The following is a 27,929-nucleotide window of genomic DNA, read 5'->3' as shown; positions in this document are numbered from 1 at the left end:
CCGGATCTGTCCCCCATTGAGCATGTTTGAGACTGGATGAAGCGTCGTCTCACGCGGTCTGTACGTCCAGCACGAACGCTGGTCCAACTGAGGCGCCAGGTGGGAATGGCATGGCAAGCCGTTCCACAGGACTACATCCAGCATCTCTACGATCGTCTCCATGGGAGAATAGCAGCCTGCATTGCTGCGAAAGGTGGATATACACTGTACTAGTGCCGACATTGTGCATGCTCTGTTGCCTGTGTCTATGTGCCTGTGGTTCTGTCAGTGTGATCATGTGATGTATCTGACCCCAGGAATGTGTCAATAAAGTTTCCCCTTCCTGGGACAATGAATTCACGGTGTTCTTATTTCAATTTCCAGGAGTGTATATGGTATGTAATGAAAGGATGTTTCAGTAAATGGGGATGAAGACAAAAACACTTCTAATATAATATGCAAAGAATAGAGCAGTTGCATTCATTCTTCCAGAGTCCTCAGAAAATTGCCTGCTGCAGAAATTTCTCAAACCAATTCTCTGGAAGATTTACCACATCTTCAAGCTTTGGAGAAGTGCTTCAGAATGTTTGATATGGAGCAAGATAATGCCCAACAAAAATGAAAATTAGATATTGCTCCAGGAAAATTCATTTTGGGCATTAATATGAGAAAATAGAGATAATGCTGAATCTGTGCCTGAATTGCCTGTGAGTAATGACGCGATACCAACTGGTGAAGAAAGGGTCAGATCAGAGGAAGCAATTCTAGAAGGTTTTTGTTCTTGTTGATTATCCCCATGTGACTGGAAGGAATGGTCTAAATTGCCAGTGTGTCGGAGTCATAACAGAAGTGGAAGCCTGATTTCTGCATGCATATCAAGGCAGCAGATCTGTGTTTATTTTTCCTGCAGTTCCGTATGGGAAACTTTTTATCCACTGAGAACATATTGTAGATTTGTGATTTATGCTGTGAATAGACTGTCATCATTAATCAAATATTTTCTAAATGCCTCAAATGTTTGCTGAAGATGTGTAAAATATTTTGTAAACAAGTGTAAAATATTTTGTAAACATGTAAAAAATATTATGAAGCATATGTATATAAAATATTATAAAGCACATGTATTTTTTAAAAAGATAGTTTGTGTCCAAATTACTCCAATAGAGGGAAATATGGAACTTTGAATGGGAATTCAATAACCATCTGAAATTATCCCATTGTACACTGTAAGATCGGACAGTTTTATTTGTTAGGTTATGATTACTTAAATATTATTTTTGGTTCATGTTCCTTCATCATATTATTCTTCAGTGACATCACAGCTATCTCACAAAGCTGGCCGTGTGAATTTCATACTCTTTCTAACCTGCCTCAAAGAATATTAAAATTCCATCCTGTATTACCATATCTTATGGTACATCACACACAAGATGCCCAGTGTTGACCAGCAAAACAAGTGTTGGCTTCAGTGCAGACTTTTATTAAGTTCAATTTAATGTAATATTGACCACTGACAATACCTGTTGTAGATTTTAAATCTGTAGGAATTCACAGTTGTATGCTTTACGTTTGCAAGCAAATCGTAAAAGATTTTCACTCCACAGTGCAGAACCCTACTATGAACTACATTGCCGTGCCTTAAATCACAGTTTTATCTGAAACTGATTTTTGTTAGTAGCTATAAATAACATTAAGCTAATAAATGTATTCATACTTTCAAAAGCTCTGAATAAGGTACATGCCTGTTAATAGAATGTTGTTATTGTTTGCTTTTTCTGGATAAATACTTTATTAACATTACTGACATCAAAACAAATGTGGATCACAGTGTCACCAGTTCAACAGTAGATGGCAATACATATCTGTTTAATGTACCATTCATATTTTGATGATGTTTCCTTGAAAATTTCGTGTCTTATTTTCATTAGGGGAGCTTTTGGGAGTATTATGTTTTTGGAGACTATTATTTGAATTTTTATTTATTATTTTATGTCTTTCCTATTATATTTTGGAAGTCCATTTTTTTGCATTTTCATGTTATTTGTGAAAATGTTAATTATCCTGTGAAATTGGGTTTGTTTCTTTCATCAGTAACTGGCAGATAATTATATACACTCCTGGAAATTGAAATAAGAACACTGTGAATTCATTGTCCCAGGAAGGGGAAACTTTATTGACACATTCCTGGGGTCAGATACATCACATGATCACACTGACAGAACCACAGGCACATAGACACAGGCAACAGAGCATGCACAATGTCGACACTAGTACAGTGTATATCCACCTTTCGCAGCAATGCAGGCTGCTAGTCTCCCATGGAGACGATCGTAGAGATGCTGGATGTAGTCCTGTGGAACGGCTTGCCATGCCATTTCCACCTGGCGCCTCAGTTGGACCAGCGTTCGTGCTGGACGTGCAGACCGCGTGAGACGACGCTTCATCCAGTCCCAAACATGCTCAATGGGGGACAGATCCGGAGATCTTGCTGGCCAGGGTAGTTGACTTACACCTTCTAGAGCACGTTGGGTGGCACGGGATACATGCGGACGTGCATTGTCCTGTTGGAACAGCAAGTTCCCTTGCCGGTCTAGGAATGGTAGAACGATGGGTTCGATGATGGTTTGGATGTACTGTGCACTATTCAGTGTCCCCTCAACGATCACCAGTGGTGTACGGCCAGTGTAGGAGATCGCTCCCCACACCATGATGCCGGGTGTTGGCCCTGTGTGCCTCGGTCGTATGCAGTCCTGATTGTGGCGCTCACCTGCACGGCGCCAAACACGCATACGACCATCATTGGCACCAAGGCAGAAGCGATTCTCATCGCTGAAGATGACATGTCTCCATTCGTCCCTCCATTCACGCCTGTCGCAACACCACTGGAGGCGGGCTGCACGATGTTGGGGCGTGAGCGGAAGATGGCCCAACGGTGTGCGGGACCGTAACCCAGCTTCATGGAGATGGTTGCGAATGGTCCTCGCCGATACCCCAGGAGCAACAGTGTCCCTAATTTGTTGGGAAGTGGCGGTGCGGTCCCCTACGGCACTGCGTAGGATCCTACGGTCTTGGCGTGCATCCGTGCGTCGCTGCGGTCCGGTCCCAGGTCGACGGGCACATGCACCTTCCGCCGACCACTGGCGACAACATCGATGTACTGTGGAGACCTCACGCCCCACGTGTTGAGCAATTCGGCGGTACGTCCACCCGGCCTCCCGCATGCCCACTATATGCCCTCGCTCAAAGTCCGTCAACTGCACATACGGTTCACGTCCACGCTGTCGCGGCATGCTACCAGTGTTAAAGACTGCGATGGAGCTCGGAGCTCCGTATGCCACGGCAAACTGGCTGACACTGATGGCGGCGGTGTACAAATGCTGCGCAGCTAGCGCCATTCGACGGCCAACACCGCGGTTCCTGGTGTGTCCGCTGTGCCGTGCGTGTGATCATTGCTTGTACAGCCCTCTCGCAGTGTCCGGAGCAAGTATGGTGGGTCTGACACACCGGTGTCAATGTGTTCTTTTTTCCATTTCCAGGAGTGTATTTAACATAACCCACATATGAACTTTGTTACCAAAAATTATGATTAAGAATGTATAATTGCTTTTTCTTTATAAAATATGCATGTGTTCTGAATACTACTTTCTTCTAGATGCTATTGTATTATTTCTTTATTTATTTTTATTTATTTATTTATTCATCCATAAACAAATTTCTTTGTATGGATGTCGTCATTATACATACATATGTACATTATTCTGTCATATAAGATAATGAAATACAAGCTATATATAATAAATTCATAATATATGTATGTATATTACACACACAATTTATCATTGAATTACATAATGCAGAAGAACCTGCTTCAATCAAAAGAAATAGACCACAAGATTCCTCTAATACTTGTATGGGTAAATTACAATCTAAAATGTCCACTTTATAACTGATTAACCTGATTATTTATTTATGCCAATTTTATGCTGCGTGAATTCTATAATCAGGTAAAAACTATTTTTTAATAAATATTCTTTAAGGAATGCTTTAAATTTATAGAGTTCCTTTATGTTTTTGGTTTCTTTTGGCAATTTATTGTATATCTTGACACCTTGGTAAAACATAGTGGTCTGGGTTTTAGTTTTATTCATTATGTCTAGGTACAAGCAATTAATGTTTCTGGTTTGGCGATCATGTATGCAGCTGTTTGCTAAATATTGTTCAATATGATGTGGAATTTGTCTTGTCAACTGACTATCAGACTATCATCAAATACATCTTTATCAAGAATGTTAATATCCGTAATGCATCGATATTCAAAGAAATATATATTGGAATGATAAAAATCATAACATACCTCCTTATATTCTGCCCAACCTCCTTTTGCCTGGCTTAGTGCAGCAACTCGATGTGGCATGGACTCAACGAATTATTAGAAGTACCCTGCAGAAATGTTGAGCCATGCTGCCTCTAAAGCCATCCATAATTGTGAAAATGGCGCTGGTGCAAGATTTTGTGCATGAACTAGCATCTTGATTATGTCCCATAACTGTTCGATGGGATTCATATTGAGCAATCTGGGTGGCCAAATCATTTGCTCAAATTGTTCAGAATGTTCTTCAAACCAATTGCAAGCAATTATGGTCCGATGACATGGCACATTGTCATCTGTAATAATTCCATCATTGTTTTGGAATATGAAGTACATGAATGGCTGCAAATGGTCTCCAAGTAGCCAAACCTAACCATTTCCACTCAGTGAACAATTTGATCCATATAAACACAGGCTACACTGTTATGGAGCCACCAGCCTGCACAGTGCCTTGTTGACAACTTGGAGGATCTGCGCCACACCCGAACACTACCATCACCTCTTACCTCCTGAAATCAGGACCCATCTGGCCAGGCCACAGTTTTACAGTTGTCTAGGGTCCAACCAGTATGGTCACGAGTCCAGGAGAGGCGCTGCAGTAAATGTTGTGCTCTTAGCAAAGGCACTAGTGTCAGTTGTCTGCTGCCATAGCTCATTAACACTAGGTTTTACCATACTGTCCTAGTGGGTAAGTTTGTCTACATCCCGCATTGATTTCTATGGTTATTTCACTCATTGTTGCTTGTCTGTCAGCACTGACAACTGTAAACAAAGGCCACTGCTCTTTGTCATTTAGCGAAGGTCATTGGCCGCTGCATTGTCCGTGGTGAGAGGTACTGCCTGGAATTTGATATTCTCAGCACACTCTTGACAGTGTGGATCCACAATATTGAATCCCCTAATGATTTCTGAAATGTAATATCCCTTGTGTCTAGCTCCAACCACCACTTCTTGTTTAGTCTGTTAATTCCTGTCATGCGGCCATAACCACATTGGAAAATTTTTCACATGAATCTTATGAGTACAAATGACAGCTCCACCAATGCAATGCCATTTTATACCTTGTGAATGTGATACTACTGCCAGCTGTGTATGTCTATATTGCTGTCCCATGAATTTTGTCATCTCAGTGTAAAACAACTGTCTTAAAAGCTGTGAACAATTTCAATGTCATTGTTTTTAACCAGTGTCATTTATTATGTAAATGGAGAGAATCATATTAGTGGCAAAGCTGAGTCCAAGAATACACTATGATAATCCACCATTAACAAGTTATTGTTTTTCAGTAAACCTGAAAACACCAGGGTCTGTGGAGGAGTCATATACTGAATTTTGTTGGACAATGAACAGAGTCAGTAATATCTACAAAAAATCAAATTATCTGTATTGACTGTTAATTACTGCTCCCTTCAACTTGGGAATAGTCTATCTACAATTACATTTTCCTTCTTAAAACATTGCACATTTATACATCAGTTGAAGCTAACTAAAAAAAACTCTATTATGTATATCTTATTATCCTTGTGATTATTGAACTAAGGGAACAAGGTTGTCAGAACATTACAGTTACCTTAGACTATTATCCACAGGACAGGGTGAAATGAAAGTGTGCCAAATAAACTAACACTCTCACTTTCAGGTAATACAACAAGTGATATGCTTCTTGAATAGTTATTCATGTTCTGACTTCATATAACTTTCATTTAGAAACAATGGAAGGAAGTTTCTTAAACACAATTTTATCCAAAAAGCTTTAGTAACAAACATTTTTCTGCAAAGACAACTTTTATGCAACCTGCTTATTGTTGCAGAATCCGAGGTCAGTTAGCCCATGATTACTACAAAGTTATAAATTCAATCATACCAATATTTCTAACATTAATTACAATAAATTAGTACTTTATGCTCACTCAGTTGGCACGGGGGTTAGTAATTATTATTTTACAATAATATGTTCTTAACCCTGTGGCACAACATTTTCACTGCAATGGACAGTTTTTTACAGTCACTTCTTTGCCATTTTCAGTCTTGAGGCTGCCGGTTCATGCAGGGCGCAACACTAAGAGGGAGTGCAGTGGATTGCGTGCATTTGCAGCCTCAGGACTGATTGAAAATGTCAGAGAATTGGCCATTAACACCTATTCACTGCAGTGGACACTATACACCATAGGTCAAACTAAAAGATTGATGTAAAAGTTTCTCCTCTATATTAAAGGTATTATTTGTTAGAAATAGATTTGCTTGGATTTCCAACTCAATAAATGGATTAAAATTAAACTATTATAGACCTTAAAGTATTAAATTTCATAATCAGCATAATCAGTGTGATGAGAATATGGGAGATCATGCCTTTATGAATAATTTTTTGAATTATTATTTTAAAATTTTTATTTTGATAAACCTTTACAACTAAATATATTTGTGATGTTAATATGTCCGAACATAGAGTTGCCTTAGCTACTCTATCTTTTCCTCTGTTAAAGTTATCTACATTCGTATCCCGCATAATTTTGTTCACATTCATATATATTTGAGCTTCAACCCACTTAAGCACAAGATGTTTCACTGGCACATACATTGGACCATCTGCGAATTAGTTTTGTTAATACACTTCATCCTAATTAACAAATGTATGCAGCAGAGTAATATTTTAGAACCTGGTAAATGATTAAAGAATGAGCCAGATCAGCAAGTAAGTCATATTAAAGAGAATGACTAAGTTACAGAGGACAGTCATATGTTATTATGAAAATTAGAATCTGGAAGTGAAGGAAAGAACATCAGCATTACTAAAATAAACTTTCTTTTTCCACTACTGTTCGAGGTGATGATAATTTTTAAACTTTATAACTTAGTCATTTTGATTGATTCAACTGTGGGTTTTTGGTGAAACATTTGTGGTGACATAGTCAAACAAGTTCGATATGGACATACAAAATGGATACCAAGAACAATGTTTCAGTTTCTCTTTGAATATTTCTATTGTCTTCAGCCCCCCCCCCCTCCTCTCTCTCTCTCTCTCTCCCTCCCCCCCTTCTCTTCATTATTATCTTGCTGTGTACTGGTGTTGCTGAAGCGTGTGTATCCTATTTTGTATTGATTCACGTCAATAAAGTCGTGTAATTCATTGCAACAGTATCTGCTTACTACATGCACATGCGTGCCCCCCCCCCCCCCCACACACACACACAAAGTTATTATTATTATAAGCCCAATTTTAGTACACAGCTGATCCGAAGGTGGTAATCAAGAAAAGATTTTGAACCCAGCTAATCATAATGGTCAGGGAGGCACGGAAATTGGGGTTTATAAGATCATCTAACAAAAGTATCAGGCCCGCTGTATTGGACAGACTGGGAAATTAATCTGTATTAGGCTCAGAGAATGTCATAAAAGCTGGAGATTAAATAACCCAGATTCATCATTTTCCAAACATTGCTTGAACCTAAACCATAAATACATAATAGATGTAGAAGTCCTAGACATAGAGTGAGGAGAGTGTGCAAAGCTCAATTAGAAATATTATAAATTACAAAACAGATGTGCGTATCCCCACATTTGCTGTTGAATAAGCAAACTCATTCAATTTTTCACCCCTTTTAAACAATGTTACAACCTACACTTAGAAGAAGAATATTGGTGGCTTAATTCATAAATAGATAATCACATATTACCATTCATGTGCAAATAGCTATACTCCATTTATGTTTATTTGTAGTTACTGTAAGTGCTGTCCCAATGAACGTTAATGTGTTAAAATTGTCAACATCTACATGTACATGATTACTCTGCATTTCACAATTATGTGCCTGACAGAGGGTTCATCAAACCACCTTTAAGCTACTTCTCTACTTTTACAGTCTCAAACAGCGTGCAGGAAAAACAAACATTTAAATTTTTTCATGTGAGCTCTGATTTCTCTTATTTTATGATGATGATTGTTTCTCCCTATGTAGGTGGGCGCCAATGAAATATTTTCACAGTCTGAGGAGAAAGTTGGTGACTAAAAACTCATGAGAATGTGCTGCTGCTGTGAAAGACTCCTTTGTTTTAATGACTGCCACCCCAGTTTGTGTATCCTGTCTGTGGCACTCCTTTATTTTGCAATAAGCTGTCCTTTGAACTTTTTTGATGTCATCTGATGCAAATCCCAAACTGAAGAACAGTACTCCAGAAGAGGGTGGACAAACATAGTGTAAGCAGCCTCTTTAGTAGACGTGTTACAATTTTTAAGTATTCTGCCAATAAATTGTAGTCTTCGGTTTTCTTTCTCTGCAACATGATCTGTGTGATGGTTTCCATTTAAGTTATGCATAATAGAAAACCCAAAGTATTTAGTTTACAGCCTTTAGATTTCTGTGATTTATCACATAATCAAAATTTAGTGGATTACTTTTAGTGCTCATGTGGATGAATTCACACTTTTCATTATTTAGAGTCAGATATCCTGTCTAAATCATTTTGCAGTTTGTTTTGATCATCTGATAACATTATGTGATGGTAAACGACCAAATCATCTGCAAACAATCGTAAGATTGTCTCCTAAACTGTTTAAGCAGATCAGGGACAACAGAGGGTCTATGACACTTTGTTGAGGAATGCAAGATATTACTTCTGTTCTACTCTATCAATTTCTGTTAGTTATTATCAACTGTGACTTTTCTACAGTAAATGAAGGAAACCAGTCACACAGCTGAGATGATGCTTCATAGAAACCCAGTTTAATTCAAAGTTGCTTGTGAGGAATGTGTCAAAAGCCTTCTGGAAATCTAAAAATGTGGAATAAATTTGACTACCCCTGTTTATGGCACTCATTGCTTCATGAGAACAAAGAACTAGTTGTGTTTCACGAGAATGATATTTTCTGAATCTGCATTCACTATTTGTTGATAAACTGTTTTCTTTAAGATGATTCATAATGTTCCAGCACAGTATATGTTCCACAAACCTATATGAAATTGATGTTAGTGATATGGGTCTGTGATTTAGCAGATTACTCCTGTTTCTTTTCTTGGGTATTGGTGTGACTTGTGCAACTTCCCAGTCTTTGAGCGTGAATCATTCTACAAGCAAGCAGTTGTATAAAGCTACATGGAAGATATCTATTTCTCAGTTACTCATGTTGGCAGTTGTACTTGATTCGAATTCTGCAATATTTACTTAGTCTTCTTTTGTGAAGGAATTTCAGGAAACCGTGTTTAATGATTCTGTTTTTGTGGCACTGTCATCAATGATATCACCATTGCTACCATACAGTGAAGGCATTGATTGTGTCTTGTCACTGGTGTACTTCACGTATGACTAAAGTCTCTTTGGGTGTTTGGCCAGATTTTGTGAGTGAGTTTCATTGGGGTAACTATTAAAATCATCTTGCTTTGAAGTTTGTGCTAAATTTCTAGCTTCTGCACAACTTCACAAATCTTGAGGATTTTGTGTTCTTTTAAATTTGGCATTCTTATTTTGTTGCTTCTGCAAAAGTGCTATGATGCGTTTTGTGTACCATGGAGGAATAGTACCATCTCTAATTTATTTGGTATGTATCTCCCATTTGTCATCGATACTATTTCTGTGAATTTAAACCACACCTGGTATGTGCATATATAGTCAGATTGGAAGGAGCAGAGACTGTCTCTAAGGAAGATGTCAAGTGAATTTTTATCTTCTTTTTTTAAATAGATGTATTTTGCATTTATTTTTGGTGGTTTTGGAAGTTACAGTATTCAGCCTTGCTACAACCTTTAGGTCACTAATCCCTGTACTGTCATGATGCTCCTTATTTGGTCAGGGTTATTTGTTGCTAAGAGGTCAAGCATGTTTTCAAAACCGTTTACACTTTGAGTGGCCCCCTGAACTAGCTCAAAATAATTTTCTGGGAAGACATTCAGTGTGATTTTGGCTGACATTTTATGCTTATGACTGGTGTTAAACATGTATTTTCACCAACACATTGACGGTAGATTGAAGTCACAACCAACTGAAATTGTGTGGGTGGGGTATCTATCTGAAACAACACTCAGTATTTCTTTGAATTGATTAGCAGCTGTATCATCTAAGTTGGGTGTGGGGTGTAAGGATCCATGAAAGAGCCAATTATTAATTTATTCTGGTTGTCAAGTATAATCTCTACCCATACTATCTCACAGGCGTTATCTATTTTAATTACACTAGAAGGTAAACTACTCCTGGTAGCAATAAACACTCCACCACCAACTGAATTTGATCTATCCTTTCTGAACACAGTTAGGTCCTTTGTAAAAATTTCAGCTGAATTTATTTTTGGTTTTGCCACCTTTCCATACCTATAACAATTTGATTTCAGAGCTTTCTATTAGCCATTGGAGATGTGGTTCTTTTCCAACGCTGCTATGACAGTTTACAAATACAGTATTGATTGTTTCTATGTTTACCCTCTTCCTATGTTCATTATGCACACTTTGAAACTGAAGCCCTTTCCATTCTTTGTTGAGACCCAATAGCATATAAAAGCCACTCAGTCCTCTCCACACAGCCCCTGCTATCTGTGTAGGGAACTCCTGCCCTATTTAACAGGACCTGGATACCCACCACCATATGGTGAAAGTTGAGGAATCTGCAACCTACATGGTTGCAGAACAGTGTGAGTCTGTGATTCAGACCCTCCAGTCAGAGCTGTACCAAAGGACTGCAGTCGGTTCTGTTGACAGTGCTACAAATTGTGAGCTCCGCCTTCACCTCGCAAGCAAGAGCAGCAGTCTTTACTACGTCAGCTAGCCACCAAAAACCAGAGAGAACCTCTTCTGATCCAAGTGATACACATTGTTGGTACCTGCATGAGCCAACAACTGCTGTTGGCTGCACCCCGTACTCTTCATGGCATCTGGAAGCACTCATTCCACACCTGAAATGGCTCCTCCTCATATGCGCATAGAGTACACACTGAATTCTTTCCCCTTAGAGGCCTCATTACGCACCTAACATTGTAGCTTCCAACTACCAATAATCGCAACTCTGTGAATGCCCAGATCTTGCAGGTCAAGAGGATGCATCTGGATGGGGCAAGTGACTTCATCTGATTCAGGGACCTTGTCAGCCACAGGTAGTGCCTGAAACCCATTTGTCAAACAAATTGGGAGACTCTCCAATCGGCCAATTTGAAAGTTGTTCAGTGCCAACCATATCTTGGAACAACCTCCCACTGAACCGTGGGTGGGGGATCAGCCTCAGTACCCGAGACTGCCACAGTTGTGGACAGATCGGGGAACACATGATGGACATTCCTAGGATCACCCTCTCCAGCCCCCACCCCCCCTCCACCCACCCACCCGCCCACCCACCCACCCACACACACACAGTGATATCCTTTGGCAGTAGCCTCAGGATGCATGACTGAAGCCAACATCATCTGGAACTAGGATATGAACTTTTATAGTTTAAGTGAAGAATCAATAGCTTAAGAAGTTGATTTGTTTATTTTTGCTTTCTTGCCATCTTTGGAGTCAGTTGCATACTATAAAATGGGCTTATAATCCAAAACCTAGGTGATAAAATAATAATGAAGTTCGTGGAACAAGGCAACAAAGAACTTTGTTCAGCAAATTTATGACTTAACATATGAAAATGTTTTGTTGTTTTTCAGCTAGCTGTCGGAGACAGTTTCAGTATGTCTAATGTGGTTTGTGCAGAACACACTGAAAATTATTGCTGCGATACTTACGTGAGGCCAACACTTTTCATCTTATCAGCATGTGCTGTTGGTAAGTGATTTTATATTGAGTCTACAATAACATAACATTGAAACTCTGTGGAGTGTATAAAAGAGAATAGCATTAATGAGGAACAGTGATAGTTTCAGAACAACAAATGAAGATTGGATATTATGTTGTGGTGCTCTTGATGCTCCTACCTACAACATACTGCAGCCTCAGGTGTGCCCAACTTGCTTATGTGTGAGAAAAGACAAAATCGTTTTTGTTTCCTCTGAGAGCTCTTTCAGTTAAAACTTTTGTAGCTTTACACTATAGTGACTGATGTAATGGTCATAAGGGAAAGAGTAACCTATTGGTAGCTTGCATCTACTACTAACAGGATTATTCCCTCACTTGTATCTCAGGGTCAACAGTGTTGCACAGTGTCCTGTGGGAACAGATGTATCGAGTATGAATGAAAAAGTTATCTGTGTTATATGATAGTATAGCTAGTCAGGAACTTAGAATAGCTATTTTGACTTCAGAGGGAACCTCAGTCATCATCCACTTTAGAGCTCCAAAATGCTCCCACACCAAGCAAATAAAACGCAAAAATCTATGAAATTAAAGATGTTATGTAGATGTGCACAGGTTTTTGGAAGGAAAATGGAGATGTCTTAGATCTTGGCTATGGCTCAGATGAAGAAAGGGATGAAAGAAGTGAAGGTCAACAAAACAAGGGCTATGAATCAGCCTCCTGACATATTATGCAAATTTCCAATCAATAATATTCTGTGAAACAATTTTCTGGAGTAACTCTCCACTTAGGAAGGTACTGATTGCACAAAAGTGAGCAGTAAGAATATGTGATGTTCACCTGTGGTCATTATGTAGGAACTTCTTTAAGTGGGGTAGCCATTTTAGCTGCACCATCACGATACATATATTCACTAGTGAAATTAATCATAAATAATGAATTGTCTATACCTACAACACTACAGCAAATAGACCTTTATTACCCATTATTAAAGCTGTGGCTCAGAAAGGAGTTCAACATGCAGCAGCAAAAATCTTTTTTGATTTGCCCAATAACATAAAAATGTCTGACAGGTCGTAAAACAAGTTTTAAATGTAGCCAAAAACCATCTCTGCAGGACAACTCCTTCTGTTCCAGATGAATTTCTATCAGAAAAATGGTAGCCTGAAGAGAACCTTGTTTCTAAGTGTAAATGCATGAGTAAGACTAAATAATAATGTATTTATTAATATTCAAATGTATCCTATAAACTGACTTCTTTCGTATCACTTCCATAAAAGAATAATTCAGATTATCTGTGGACATGTAGCTAGCTTAACTAGCTGACTATGCCCACCCCCTTCTGCCCCCACCCCTGTATCACATTCTCTCAATGCTGCACCTAACAGCCCTGTCCTGTCCCCACCAAGTTTCTGCTTACTCCAATGGGAACATTTCACAATATCCCTACATATCTCATTAACTGACACCTCAAGTATGCTTGATGAGTTATCAATAACGCCACATTGTCATCAGTAAAGATAGTAAACTTACAATATTACATACAAAGAGGCAGACTGTTAAAAGTAGGGAACCTAGAATTGAGCCCTGAGGCACTTCACATGCATCAATACACCATTCCAATGATGTTGTACCACTTATACCTGGATACTTTACTTTGTGTAAAAGGACAGGAACAGAAGAGAACCGGAACATTTGGAATATGGCACTAGAGAATAATGTTGAAAATTTGGTGGACTGATAAGATAAAGAATAAGTAAGTTATATGCAGAATTGATGAAGAAAGGAACGAATGGAAAACACTGACAAGAAGAAAGGGCAGAATGATGGGACATGTGTTAAGACTTCAAGGAACAATTTCCATAGTACTAGAGGGAGCTGTAGGGGGCAAAAACTGTAGGGAATTACAGAGACTGGAATAAACACATCCAGCAAACAATTAAATATATGGATGCAAGAGGTACTCCGAGATGAAGAGGTTGGCACAGGAGAAGAATTCATAGGGATTCATGGTGGACCACATCAAACCAATCAGAAGACTACTCAATAACACACTTTGTGACTGACACAGTCAAACACTTTTATTAGGTCACAAAACATGCCAATCATCTTCATTGGGAAAACTATAAAGGAAGTTAAGCAGGAATACAAATTGTATGATGTGTACTGTGTACCACTTTCAGCAAGTGAACAATCTGAATGAGAAAAAGTTTCTAGATTAACTGAACCCAGAATTTCACAACTGATGGCAGCTTAGGATGTATACTGGAAGCAGTGTTCAACATTATTAAAATGGCAGGAAAATCTTTCCAGTGAGAACTAAATATTAGAATCAAAGTTGTCCTTCAAGTAATGGAGGAAGATGTGTGTAAAGCAGCCAAGAAACACCCTCAATGTATTCCATGTTGTCACACTGCCACAGGGGAAATTGTACATATATTTTTGATAGAAGCATGTATATTCTTTTGAGGAAATACAACAACCAGACAGAGATGGACACCGCCACAAAATGTAGCAGTAAAAATATAGACATATAGACATAAGAGGCAGTCACCAGGCAGATATATACTTCCTACTTTATTTGGCTAATTAAGTTAAATTGATAGTTATGCAAATGTAAAAAGAGTTATAATCTGCAAAACAAAAAGGAACATCAAAGACAATGAGTAAACAGAAGTATGCATTTGTGTTTCAGTATGGTCTTCTGCCCATAAATATCTCCCTCAAACAAACAATGGGCATCAAATATAATGCTGTTACATCTAGAGCATGTCTCACTTATCACAGAAGTAAGTGCAAAAAGTGTTACCCATATGATGAGGAAAATAAAATGCTGTCATCTCAATGATGAACTTATAAAAGTCACCATGATATAATTAAAAGCTGTAGTTCATTGTTATTTTACAAACTAGGAAATCATATACACATATAGTCCAGTTCAGTTGCTCATAAATGAAAATTTAACAGCTCTGTCTGCAGGGCAGCTGTGGGTGCTAGGGTCCAAAATGGCAGCATCTGCTGATTTGGTGGTCTCTTTTTATTCAGGGCTTTACATTGGACAGAGGATGCAAACACCACCTTTGGATGTAGAGTGCACCAGCTCAGTATGCACCATTTCCATGATGTAATCCAGCCAGTCACATGCCATACTTTGGGCATATTAGTGGGAATCTTGCTAGTTTCATGACAGTCACATAAAACCTCATGATGATAAAGGTAGTCTGAAAAAACTTGGGATTTTATCTGATTGTGTTGTGGGAAGTTTCCTGAGAACATTTTGTGTTAGGATTGTCTTGTTAGTAATCCAAAAACAGTTGTTGATATATTCAACAAACATTTTTAAGAGTAATAGAAGAGATTGTTTTGTCAAGCTTCATGAGTCAAGCCATGAATTTGCTACAAGCTAGCACATTAGGACAGATCAAAGTAACAACAGTCACTATACAGGGAACTGAAACAGTCTTCAAGTCTCTGAAAAGTAAAATCTCTTCTGGAATTGACAATATGTCTATCAAGTTATTAAAATACTGCTGCAGTCATCTAAGTAAAATCCTTTACCAGTTTTGATGCATCTTCCTGAAAGACTCGGGCATGCAGTTGTATTGAAAAAGGAATAGTTTCTGAAAGACTCATCTGAGCAGTTGCAAAACCACTGTACAAGAAGATACACTACTGGCCATTAAAACTGCTACACCAAGAAGAAATGCAGATGATAAAGGGCTTTCATTGGACAAATATGTTATACTAGAACTGACATGTAATTACATTTTCATGCAATTTGGATGCATAGATCCCAGAACAACCACCTCTGGCTGAAATAACGGCCTTGATATGCCTTGCATTGAGTCAAACAGAGCTTGGATGGCATGTACAGCTACAGCTGCCCATGCAGCTTCAACACGATGCCACAGTTCATCAAGAGTAGTGACTGGCGTATTGTGATGAGCCAGTTGCTCGGCCACCATTGACCAAATGTTTTCAATTGGTGAGAGATCTGGAGAATGTGCTGGCCAGGGCAGCAGTCGAACATTTTCTGTATCCAGAAAGGCCCGTACAGGACCTGCAACATGTGGTCGTGCATTATCTTGCTGAAATGTAGGGTTTTGCAGGGATTGAATGAAGGGTAGAGCCACGGGTCGTAACACATCTGAAATGTAATGTCCACTGTTCAAAGTGCCGTCAATGCGAACAAGAGGTGACCAAGACGTGTAACCAATGGCACCCCATACCATCACGCCGGGTAATACACCAGTATGGCGATGACGAATACACGCTTCCAATGTGCATTCACTGCGATGTCGCCAAACACAGATGTGACCATCATGATGCTGTAAACAGAACCTTGATTCATCCAAAAAAAAAAAAAAAAAAAAAAAAAATGATGTTTGGCCATTCGTGCACCCAGGTTCGTCGTTGAGTACACCATCGTAGGCGCTCCTGTCTGTGATGCAGCTTCAAGGTTAACCGCAGCGATGGTCTCCGAGCTGATAGTCCATTTTGCTGCAAACATCGTTGAACTGTTCGTGCAGGTGGTTGTTGTCTTGCAAACATCCCCATCTGTTGACTCAGGGATCGGGACGTGGCTGTATGATCCATTACAGCCATGTGGATAAGAGGCCTGTCATCTCAACTGCTAGTGATACAAGGCCATTGGGATCCAGCATGGCTTTCTGTATTACCCTCCTGAACCCACCGATTCCATATTCTGCTAACAGTCATTGGATCTCAACCAACGCGAGCAGCAATGTCACGATACGATAAACCGTAATCATGATAGGGTACAATCCAACTTTTATCAAAGTCGGAAACATGATGGTACTTATTTCTCCTCCTTACACGAGGCATCACAACAACATTTCACCAGGCAACGCCAGTCAACTGCTGTTTGTGTATGAGAAATCGGTTGGAAACTTTCCTAATGTCAGCACATTGTAGGTGTCGCCACCGGTGCCAACTATTTTTTTTTAATTTTATTTATTTATCTTTTGTTCTGGTGATCCATGTTGTGACACTATCACAGGATATGGAACGTGTCAATTTTACAAGCTTTTGGCAAGAATTTATGGTAATACATAAAACAAAAAAAAAAAACAGTAACTTAGGTCCCACTACAAAAAATACATTTTAGAGATAGATAAAGATTACAAAATAATAAGTGTTACAGAGAAATAAATATTGCAAAATATATGTTTACAATAAAAATATTTGGTATTGCAAATACAAATTTGGGTATACATTTGCAATTTACGATACAAGAAATGTTAAACACTGTAGTTCAGGAACTCTTCTATTATATAAAATGATCCTTGCAATAGGAACTGCCTTAAGGTTTTATTAAACAAGAGATCATCATCTACCAAACACTTAATTCTTGAAGGGAGGGCATTAAAAATCTTACAGCCACTGAAATGGACTCCTTTCTGCACCATACTTAGATTTGGCTGTTCATTTTGAATATTGTGTTTCCTTCTAGTATTGTGACTGTGATATGCACTATTCAGCTTAAAGATGGATTTTTCTTTCCTTATGAAGCACATCAAAGAGGAGATATATTGCGCAGTGGATGTAAGTATTTCAAGCTTCTTAAAAATATTCCTGCATGTGGCTCTAGGATGGACTCCACACATGATCCTTATGGCTCTTCTTTGTACACACAGTACTTTTTAGCCAGTGGCTGATTTCCCCAAAATATAATTCCAAATGCCATAACTGCATGAAAGTAACCATAATATGCTGGCTTCATGGTTTCCATATTTCTATAAGAAGAAACAATGCGCCACGCGTATGTTGCTGAACTTAGTCTTTTGCATAGATCCAGGATGTGGTTTGACCAATTCAGTTTGCTATCAATATACAAGGCAAGGTATTTTGAGGAATCTACCCTGGTTATTGTCTGCTCACCTGTTTTTACTACTATTTCCTCATCTTTGGATGTTGTGTGGAACTGAATGTAGTTTGTTTTACAGTAATTTAAAGAAAGACCATTAATGTTAAACCAGTTCACCATTTCATTTAAAACCTTATTTGCTGTTACCTCAAGTTTATCTACTGAATTATCAGTAAGTAGTGTAGTATCATCAGCGAAAATGGTGAATCTACAATATTCTGTACAGAGAAAGAGATCAATTATAAATATAATAAAAACTAGGGGACCCAGAACTGAGCCCTGCGGCTCTCCACATGTGATGGTACCCCATTCTGAAGATAATGGGACACCATCTTGACTATCTACTACAACTTTTTGTTTCCTGTTTGACAGATATGAGTCAAGCCATTTCCCTGCTGCACCACTTACACCGAGATGTGCAGCTTTTTGTAAAGAATTTGGTGATTTACACAGTCAAATGCTTTTGTTAGGTCACAAAATATTCCAATCACTTTCAGTTTTTTGTTGATAGATTCCAAGAGTTTGCCAGTAAATGCAAATATTGCATCTTCTGTTGACAAACCTTTCTGAAATCCAAACTGACTTTTGCTGAAGATATTGTGTTCATTGAGATGCTTAACTATCCTGGCATGCATTAGTTTCTCTAAAACCTTTGAAAAGCTTGTCAGTAGTGATATTGGCCTATGGTTAGCAGTATTCATCGTATCCCCCTTCTTATACAGTGGTTTTACAACTGCATACTTAAGCCTCTAAGGAACTATTCCTTGCTTAAGTGACGCATCAAAAATGTGGCAAAGGACTTTACTTACATGGCTGGAGCAGTATTTTAATAATTTGTTAGAAATGTTGTCAATTCCAGCAGAGTGTTTGCTTTTCAGGAATTTAACAACTCTTTCAGTTTCTTGAACAGTGACAGTTTTTACCTTCATGTGTTGTTCTGACCCAGGTACTCTAGCTTTCAAGAGATTGATGGCTTGCTTCATGGACCCTTGTAAACCTATTTTTTCTGTTACTGTTAAAAAATTGTTGTTGAATGTGTCTGCAACTGTTTTTGGACCGCTAACAAGATTACCCTCACTTTTGATTTGGATATTTTCACTACAAACTGCATTTTTCCACATTTCCTTCTTTGCAAATTTCAAGATAGTTTTTACTTTATTGCTCGAGTTGTCAGTTTCTGCCTTCAAGCTTGAATGGTCTTATTCAGAACTTTACTATAGATTTTATAGTGTGTAATCCTACTGTTATCATTTGAACTCCTGGCTCCAGCATATAGTTCTCTTCTTGTTTTACAAGAGATTTTGATGCCTTTAGTAATCCAAGGCTCGTTTCCAGATTTGAGCAGGTTTTCTCTCACTGATATTTTAGGAAATGCTTCTTCAAAAAGGCTTGTAACTTCATTGATAAATATATTAAATTTTGAACTGTGTGAATGCACTGAAAAGCTAATCATTTGCATATCACAGCATCTTCTTCCTGTCGGTTAAATTTCATGTCCGTAGCACGTCATCTTCGTGGTGTAGTCATCTTCATGGTGTAGCAATTTTAATGGCCAGTAGTGTAAATAAAGCAGATACTGCTAACTATTTTCCAGTGTCACTAATCACAAGGTTTTGCAAAGTTTTAGAGAAAATACCGAATGGCATGGTTGTTACATACCTTAGTAAACAGATAATCATCAGTGAAAGTCAGTTTGGATATCAGAAAGGGTTGTCAATGGAAGCTACAATATGTGCATTTGCTGTCAACGTTTTAGTGTCTATCAACAAAGAATGAATATGGTTCACATATTTTGTGACCTAACAAAAGTGTTTGACTGTGTCAGTCACAAAGTGTGTTATTGAGTAGTCTTCTGACTGGTTTGATGTGGTCCACCATGAATCCCTATGAATTCTTCTCCTGTGCCAACCTCTTCATCTCGGAGTACATCTTGCACCCATATATTTAATTGTTTGCTGGATGTGTTTATTCCAGTCTCAGTTTTTGTCCCCTACAGCTCCCTCTAGTGCTATGGAGATTGTTCCTTGAAGTCTTAACACATGTCCCATCATTCTGCCCTTTCTTCTTGTCAATGTTTTCCATTCGTTCCTTTCTTCATCAATTCTGCATATAACTTACTTATTCTTTATCTTATCAGTCCACCTAATTTTCAACATTATTCTCTAGTGCCATATTCCAAATGTTCCGGTTCTCTTCTTTTCCTGTCCTTTTACACAAAGTAAAGTATCCAGATATAAGTGGTACAACACCATTGGAATGGTGTATTGATGCATGTGAAGTGCCTCAGGGCTCAATTCTAGATTCCCTACTTTTGACAGTCTGCCTCGTTGTATGTAATATTGTAAGTTTACTATCTTTACTGATGACAATGTGGTCTTATTGATAATTCATCAAGCAAACTTGAGGTGTCAGTTAATGAGAAGTGTAGAAATATTGTGAAATGTTTCAGTTAAATACAGCAAAACAAACTTTATTCATTTTTATGCAGCTTCTGAACATTAAGAAATACAAGCATAATTGGATGACCAGCAGATGGATAGGGTGGCTTCACATGGGTTTACATATTGACAGCAAACTAAACTGGTCAAACCACACCCTGGGTCTGTGAAAAACTGTGTTCTGCAGCTTATTCTTTACACATTGTTTGCTCTTATGGTAATATGGAAACTATTGATCAGCTTATTATAGTTATTTTCTTGCCATTATAACACATGGAATCATCCTTTAGAGAAATATGTCACTGGTTAGAAAAATGTTATAGACACAGAACATTTCTGTCATAAGAGTCACAAGCAGAGTCCACGATAAAACATGTGAATAAATCTTTTAAGTAACTTGAAATCCTCATGGCTGCACAATATATAGCCTCCATAAGGTGTTTCACAAGGAATAAAGCCCATTTTTCAAAACCAATAGTGTGTATCAGAGTCATAACAATAGAAGAAAAAAAATACATCTACTAAGAGCATATAAACATGAGTGTGGTACAGAAGGGGGTTCATTTCAGAGGCTGTAAGATTTTTAATGCTCTACCATCACAAATTAAATATTGTGGATGATGATTTCTTGTTCAGAAAGTACTTAAGGCAGTTCCTATTGCAAGGATATTTGTACTCTATAACAGAGTATCTGTGTCCCTTTATTAATCAGGTACATGCAAGACTTTCATTTATTTGCATGTTTAATTATTATTTGTGGCATATACCAATAGTATTTAAAACTTCATTTTTCTGTAATAAATCCTAAACTGTACAGAGCATTATGTGAAATACATAAGTTTGTATGTGTTTACAAAGGAATGTATTGTAATAACCATACAAACTTTTAAAACTGGCTCATTCCATTGCTTATGACATATTGACAATATGGATCACTGGAACATGAAATAAATAAGTAAAAATGTCAGAACCTACCCTCTTGGTAATTCTTCTCTATGTCTACGGGTTTGTGCCTTGCTCATATATCTTACATATTAAGCTGAATAGTTTTAACATGACATTATTATGTGTGGAGATTTTAATGTGGATTTTCTGAAAGAGTGTGATAGTAAAATGATCTTGACGAATTACTCATTTCTTTCAATTTGCATCAGTTTTTGATTTTCCTACTTGTGTACAGTAGTATAGAAAATCAACACAGTAATAGATAATATTTTCATAGACCAAGATAAATTTAATCAAATAAACATTTATCCTGTTAAGAATGGTTTTTTTTTTTTGACAATGATTCACAGGTAGTTACAGTATATGACATAGCTCCATGTAGTAAAGTAAAACAGACCTCAGAAATAGTGTGTTCAGCTGACAGTTTAACAATTGCAAGTTGAATTGGATTGAAATGTACTGGGAACCTGATGCTAATTTAAAATATAACTTATTTCTTGATATATTTGTTGAGTATATTTGAAAGTGAAAACATTAATTTATTTTTTTATTTTAATGCATTATCTTAATCTCTTTTAACTTGGCGAGTTAATATGTATATAAAGTTATACTACTGTGATGGTTGTTGGCTTTGTATGTATCTTGCCTACAGTAAGACAGTCAGCATGCTCTGCTAACAGCATAGTAGCTTACTCACATTTCATTTTTCTTGTTTATTACTGGACCTACTTCTGCTTTACCCTTAATCCTGTACTGATGTGACCCGTGATCCTGTGCTTGCTGCCACCATACTTCTCCAATTCCCATTACACCTAACTTCAGGTTATTAATTTCTCTTTTTAAATTCTCCAACCTATCTATTTGATTAAGGGATCTAACAGTGCATGTTCCAACCCATAGAACAACCAATTTATTTTTTTCCATGTGACAGCATCCACCTGAGTAAGTCCCATCTGGAAGGGGTCAAAATATATTACCCAAGAGCATGCCATCTCCAATAAACCACACAGTAGAGATGCATGTCTTTGGGAAATATTACATTAGTTTCCCCTAGCTTTCAGCCATCCTACCCCAGGATAGGATCAGGGTGACAGACAATATGTCCTGATATGAGATACTACTTTCTTTGTTACATGAATAACCACAATGTAAGACAATGCCCTTACAAGAGACAACCATAGAACCAACTCCACCACACACACAATTCTGAAGATTGCCCGCACGAGACCACAGTCAATGACAAGGTTATTATACCACAGCATCCTGACAAGGTTAATGTGTCAAGTCTTGTCCACAGAACTGACCCCCCCCACCCCCCCCCCTTCCCCTGCCCCTGATATTGGGGGAAAGTGACAGCTATGATCTGACAAAGCTGAAACGGTATGACACCCATGTGACACAAGAGGCATATTGAGGTCTGAGTCAGTGCAGATCTTGATCAAAGCTGTGTTCATGTTGGCTGGAATGTTTATACGTGGGAGCAGTTCCTGTGTCATCACACAGAATTTATACTCTTGGAGATGTACTAGAGCTCACCAAGACTGGCTATAACGGGACTGGTCATAGGTATTGATTGTTGGAGCAGAACTTGGAGGTCACCCAGGCTGGAAACATTGGAATCCTGGGAAGAGGTGTTGAGCAGATACGAGTTTTACCTGTTGTGATAAGGAAGTGGCTGACTGTTGATAGCAGTGAGATAATAGCAGTTCAGTCCACACATGCAACGGATTATAATTACATGTGAAGTGATGGTAGATGAAGGCATCCTTGGGCCACTGTTCCAGGTATTGTCCCTCAAAGGCCACAAAATTGTCAACTAATCTGATGCTCAGGTCATCATGCACCTCAAAATTGTTGGGAAGATTGCTGTGTGCTTTCAGGCCACCCAGATGAGTGGCAGGGGGTGGAGTTGGCTGGCAGGAAGAAAGTGGTGCATCATTGGTCGATGAGTCATTGTGCAGGTTACTTGCAGGCTTGAGATGGTTTATCATAACAGTTGTAGGCTTGATGTTCAGTAGTATCTCAAAATTATGTATCCCTCATTTAACCAATTTGTGTGGGCCTGCTGTAGGTGTGCCTGAGGGGGGAGGGATGCAGAGATGCACTAAATGACACTTAGGTGCATGCAGTAAGAGTGGGTACGTCCATGGCCATGATTGGTGGTTGCTGAAGCATAAAATCAGCTGGTAAGGAGTGTTTCACCATATAGAATGTCTGCCAGAGAAGCCCCTGAATCATGTTACTGTTGTTCTGATGAGACTGTAACTCTGTGGGTGTTAGGCAGACATCTGATATCGATGAGTGCCGCGAAGATTGCACGCATAGTTCACTGAACAAGGCCAATTCAAATTGCTGACCTCAATTGGTGGTTATAGACATTGGGTATCCAAACCAAGAAACCCACATATCAATAAAAGGCCTTGCCGTTGAATCTGCCATGATATCCTCCCTGAGAAGTACATCCTTGTCAATGACCAGAAGAATATGTCAATAGCTACAGGACTCAGGGAGGGATCATACCAGATCAAGCTGGACATGTTCAAAACATCATTTTGGCATTTCAAACAGGCCAAGAAGCAGTTGCGTGTGATGCCCTATTTTACTCCATTGACATAGCATGCTTGTGTGTTTCCACTATTTGCAATGTTTTTTAATGTTCAGCCACACAAAATGAACTGAACCCAAGGCATATTCATCAGGCATATCCTGGGATCTGACAAGCTGTGCAACTGGTTGAAGTTGATCTTCCAAAGTCGCTGAAGGATGAGGGGGCAAGTTCAGTTTCATGACACATCACACAGGATCTGTCTAGTTGTGACCAGTATTGAGCCATATTCAAGTCTGAGTTTAGTGGTGGGATCATGGATAAGGTCTTATCATTTCTGGTACTGCAGCTGTGCCTTCATAAACTTATCTTAGTCGATTTGCATGGAGATGGCAGTGATCTGTAAAAGGTAGAGCACAACAACATTTTTCACACCCTTCAGGAGGTGGATTTCAGTTGTAAAGTGTGTGACATAGTCCAGATGGTGGAGTCACCTGGGCCACATATCTTTTGATGGATTTTGGATTGAGTCAGCTAATGGTCAGAGTCCGTGTAAATGACTTCATCTTTGAACTGACAGATTCCTTCATAAACCACTGTAAGTTCACAGTCATAGGCAGGCAACTGCGAACCTGACAGTTTGTGAGAAAAATCAAAGTAGTTGCTGTACACCTGCTGCTTCCTGCTGGAGAACCAGTCCAGTTCCAAAGTCAGTTGCGTCAGATGCAATATTGAGTTGAGTATGAGAAAGTGAACGTGTCAGAGCTGTGGTATGTGCAAGGAAATCTGTAAGCTGGTCAAAGCCATGCTCCATGCAGGGGGTCCATGCCACCTGACATTTACTTGTGGCATTCTTGCCTGCAAGGACCTCCATGAATGGGATCATCCCTAGGAATCAATGTGTGTCTTGGAAATCCTGTGATGGCAGTGCAATTACTGCATGTCCTTGTTTGGGGAAAAGATGAAGGTGTCATTGATGTAGGCATACCAGAAATGAGGCTTGATGAAAACACCATCAATAAATTGCTGCCAGGTCTGAGCTGTGTTTTTGAGGCTGTTTGACATAAAGAGGAACTTGAATAACATCAATGGGGTGATAGTCACTCTCTTCTGAGCGTCTTCTACACTCATCAGTATCTGTAGGTATGCTTGCTTGCCAGTCATGGACACTGAAAACGAAGCACCTGCAAGATAGTGGGTGAAATCCTCAATGTCCAGTATCAGGTAGCTGCTAGTAATTGTAGAAGCATTAAGGACCCTGTAGTCACCATATAAACATACAGTCTCATGTTTCTTGGGCACTAATTTAATGAGTGAAGCCCACAAGCTCTCCATAGATCTCACATCTCCAGCCTTTAGGAGATTATCAGCCACTGCCTTAGCAGCATGGATCTCATCCTGTGCTAACCTGCATGGTCTGTGGTGGACTGGAGGACCTGGAATCATGGTAATCTTGTGTATCATTCTGTTTTGGCTAGTGGACTGCATTAAGAACATTTGTGGAGATATGGGATGCAAAAACACAAGGAGTTTCAGTGGGAAGCACATGAGCAGGAGCATGCTACAAACCTTCTGGATGAGTGAAGATTGTGTTGACAGAGGTCCTTCCTCAGAGAGTGCTGTTGCCATGTTGAGATCAGGTTGAGATGGTATGATGAAGTGGTCATTGGTGAGTGGAGGTGACTGTTGTGTCTGATAAATTTGTAGACTATGTCGTGCTTTGGTGACGTCCTCTGATGCCTTGTAGATTGCTGGTCATATGACATCATTTTCATGCTGTACAGAGAATCTAGATGCAACTCGAAGTGGAGTAGCTGGATTTGTTGGATTTTGATCACTGTGGTCTCATGCAGGTGATATTTGGAAATGTGTCTGTGCTTCAATTGGTTCTATGGTTGTCTCTTTATATGGACATTATCTTCTGTTGCACTTATTCATTACTTAAGAGAGTGCCATCTCATATCAGGGTGTATTATCTGTCATCCTGATCCTATTCTAGGGTATGACACTACATTGATGACCCGCCCAAAAACAACAACCTCTCACACATCTGGGAACCGTGCTCCTCATGCTGCCATGCCAACATGAGACTGACTTTGCTGGTTTCACATGCAGTCTGATGACACCACACTTAACAGTTGCCTGCCTTGTGACTACACAAAATAGTCAAGCGGTGTGTGACAGATACTGTTGATAGTGAAGGCTATTCAGATTCACACCAGGGAATTGAACTGTCTTGCATGCCACCACCACAGAATGGCAGTAGACTTAATGTCTTTGACCACTCACACCAACACTATATCACATTGATTAAGGCTCCAATGTGGGTACTGCACCTCTGGGCCCCTCCTCTTAAAGCATCCAGCAATTCTGTGATACAGCTGCATGTGGCAAATGACTCTGTGATCACTGTCTATGGCTCCGAGCCTCACATATTGGATCAGGCTCTTGAAGATGTGATCATGTTGTTCAAATGATATGTAACATGTGACTAACTATTAAACTAACTAACTAATTAACTTCCTCATTGTAGATGTCAGTGAACCTGTACTCAGTGCTGATTTCATTCCCCATTTCTGACTACTAATTGATTTGGCTAGCAGTACTGTGGCTTAATAGGGGTTTGATTGATGCTCCTATTTTTGAATGTACTTCATGCAAGTGCATGTGCCATCTCATCAGGTGCTATGAGTACTCATGATTTCTATAAATAATTCAGTTGCCACAGTTATGTGTGGTGCTGTAAGAGCACTGTTCTCCTACTCTCGTCAAACCAACAAACACCCGGATGTCTGTTTAACTTATATATTCTTCGATTTAAATAACATTTCACATTAACACCTTTCAGAGCACCAAATTAGTATTACAGTTGTATGGACAGACAGTATTGCCTATGTGACAGCTATTCACACAAGGTACAAATCAACTCTTATTTCATATCCCCACACAGAGAACAGCTGGCTGGACATGCACTGTTGTCTGCAGCGTTATTCCATGGACCGAGCTCATCTCTGGCTTGTCACAAGCATGGAATAAGTGGCACAGCATCAAAGCTGGTGGCAATGTTTTAACACATGTACCACTCCCCAGACTGACAGCTTCCATGGTTTACTCTATCTCTGCACAGAATTTTCCACATCTCCCTCACAGTGAGCTGCCCAGTCTTTTTGCCTAACATAACACATTAAGAAATCTTCCAACATATTTTGTTGACTTCTTGCATAGCTTATGCCTTTTTGATATTTTATTATTGATACTTAATGTGATATTTTATGTATTTCTTTTAATACTACTGATGTTGTTATAATTTTTCAAGAATAAGAGAAAATATGAATGTCATTATACCATTTTAGTTTATTTTTACTATCTTTGTGTAACTCTGCATATTCTTCAGAATGTCTTTCTTTAAAATTTATTTTCATCCGCCTGTATGAGGAACCATATTCCATACAGTTTTGGAATCTTATGACCTTCTTTACTTACATTCCTTTACCTCATAATCTATAACTCTTTCATTATTCTCCTGCAAAAATTATCGTTGTGATTAATGCTGCTTTCCCATTTGGTGGAGGATGCTTTTAGGATACCATCTCTTAATTTATTATAAGAAGTGATACATTGCTTTCATTCAGAGAGGAAGATACTCCTTTATTATTCATAATACCTGTTAGGTGAGTGTTCTATATAAAACCTACTCTGCTCTCTACAATGGTAAAGGTCATATCATTCTAGAGTTATGAGTCCACCTAGGCTATTTACCGCCTAATCTCCATATATATATTTCACTGCCCTTAGTATTAACTCATGGAGCATCTGAACTCCTAGTGTATATTATTTTAATTTGGCTCACATCCTCCCATGTAACACTGTCCTTAAATTATTTTTCTTCCTTCAGTATTTCATATTCCCTCCCCCCTCCCCCCACTAACATCATTACATTGTTTGTCTTCTTTTGGGCATTCCATGTTACCTTCTTATCAAAGGAGTTGCTTTTTAGTAATTAAATATCCCTTTTGTCTTGTTGCCCGATTTACTGTTATCCATACATTAAAGATGTTAGCGCAT

At 38.8% G+C, this 27,929-nt stretch overlaps 1 protein-coding gene across 2 annotated transcripts in view; it reads left to right on the top strand.

Annotated features, from left to right (window-relative positions):
* LOC126236196 (SUN domain-containing protein 2-like) overlaps positions 1-27,929 on the top strand; it is a 436,500-nt gene that overhangs the window by 273,256 nt on the left and 135,315 nt on the right. For both annotated transcript variants that reach the window (XM_049945303.1, XM_049945304.1), the window contains exon 2: positions 11,964-12,081. In XM_049945303.1, the coding sequence (XP_049801260.1) occupies positions 11,964-12,081 (118 nt within the window). The remainder of the gene's footprint in view (positions 1-11,963; positions 12,082-27,929) is intronic.

The sequence above is a fragment of the Schistocerca nitens genome, chromosome 2, assembly GCF_023898315.1.
Source record: "Schistocerca nitens isolate TAMUIC-IGC-003100 chromosome 2, iqSchNite1.1, whole genome shotgun sequence".
Classification (NCBI taxonomy): domain Eukaryota; kingdom Metazoa; phylum Arthropoda; class Insecta; order Orthoptera; family Acrididae; genus Schistocerca; species Schistocerca nitens.
The sequence above is the reverse complement of the archived record's forward strand: the minus strand, read 5'-3'. Positions and strand labels throughout refer to the sequence as shown.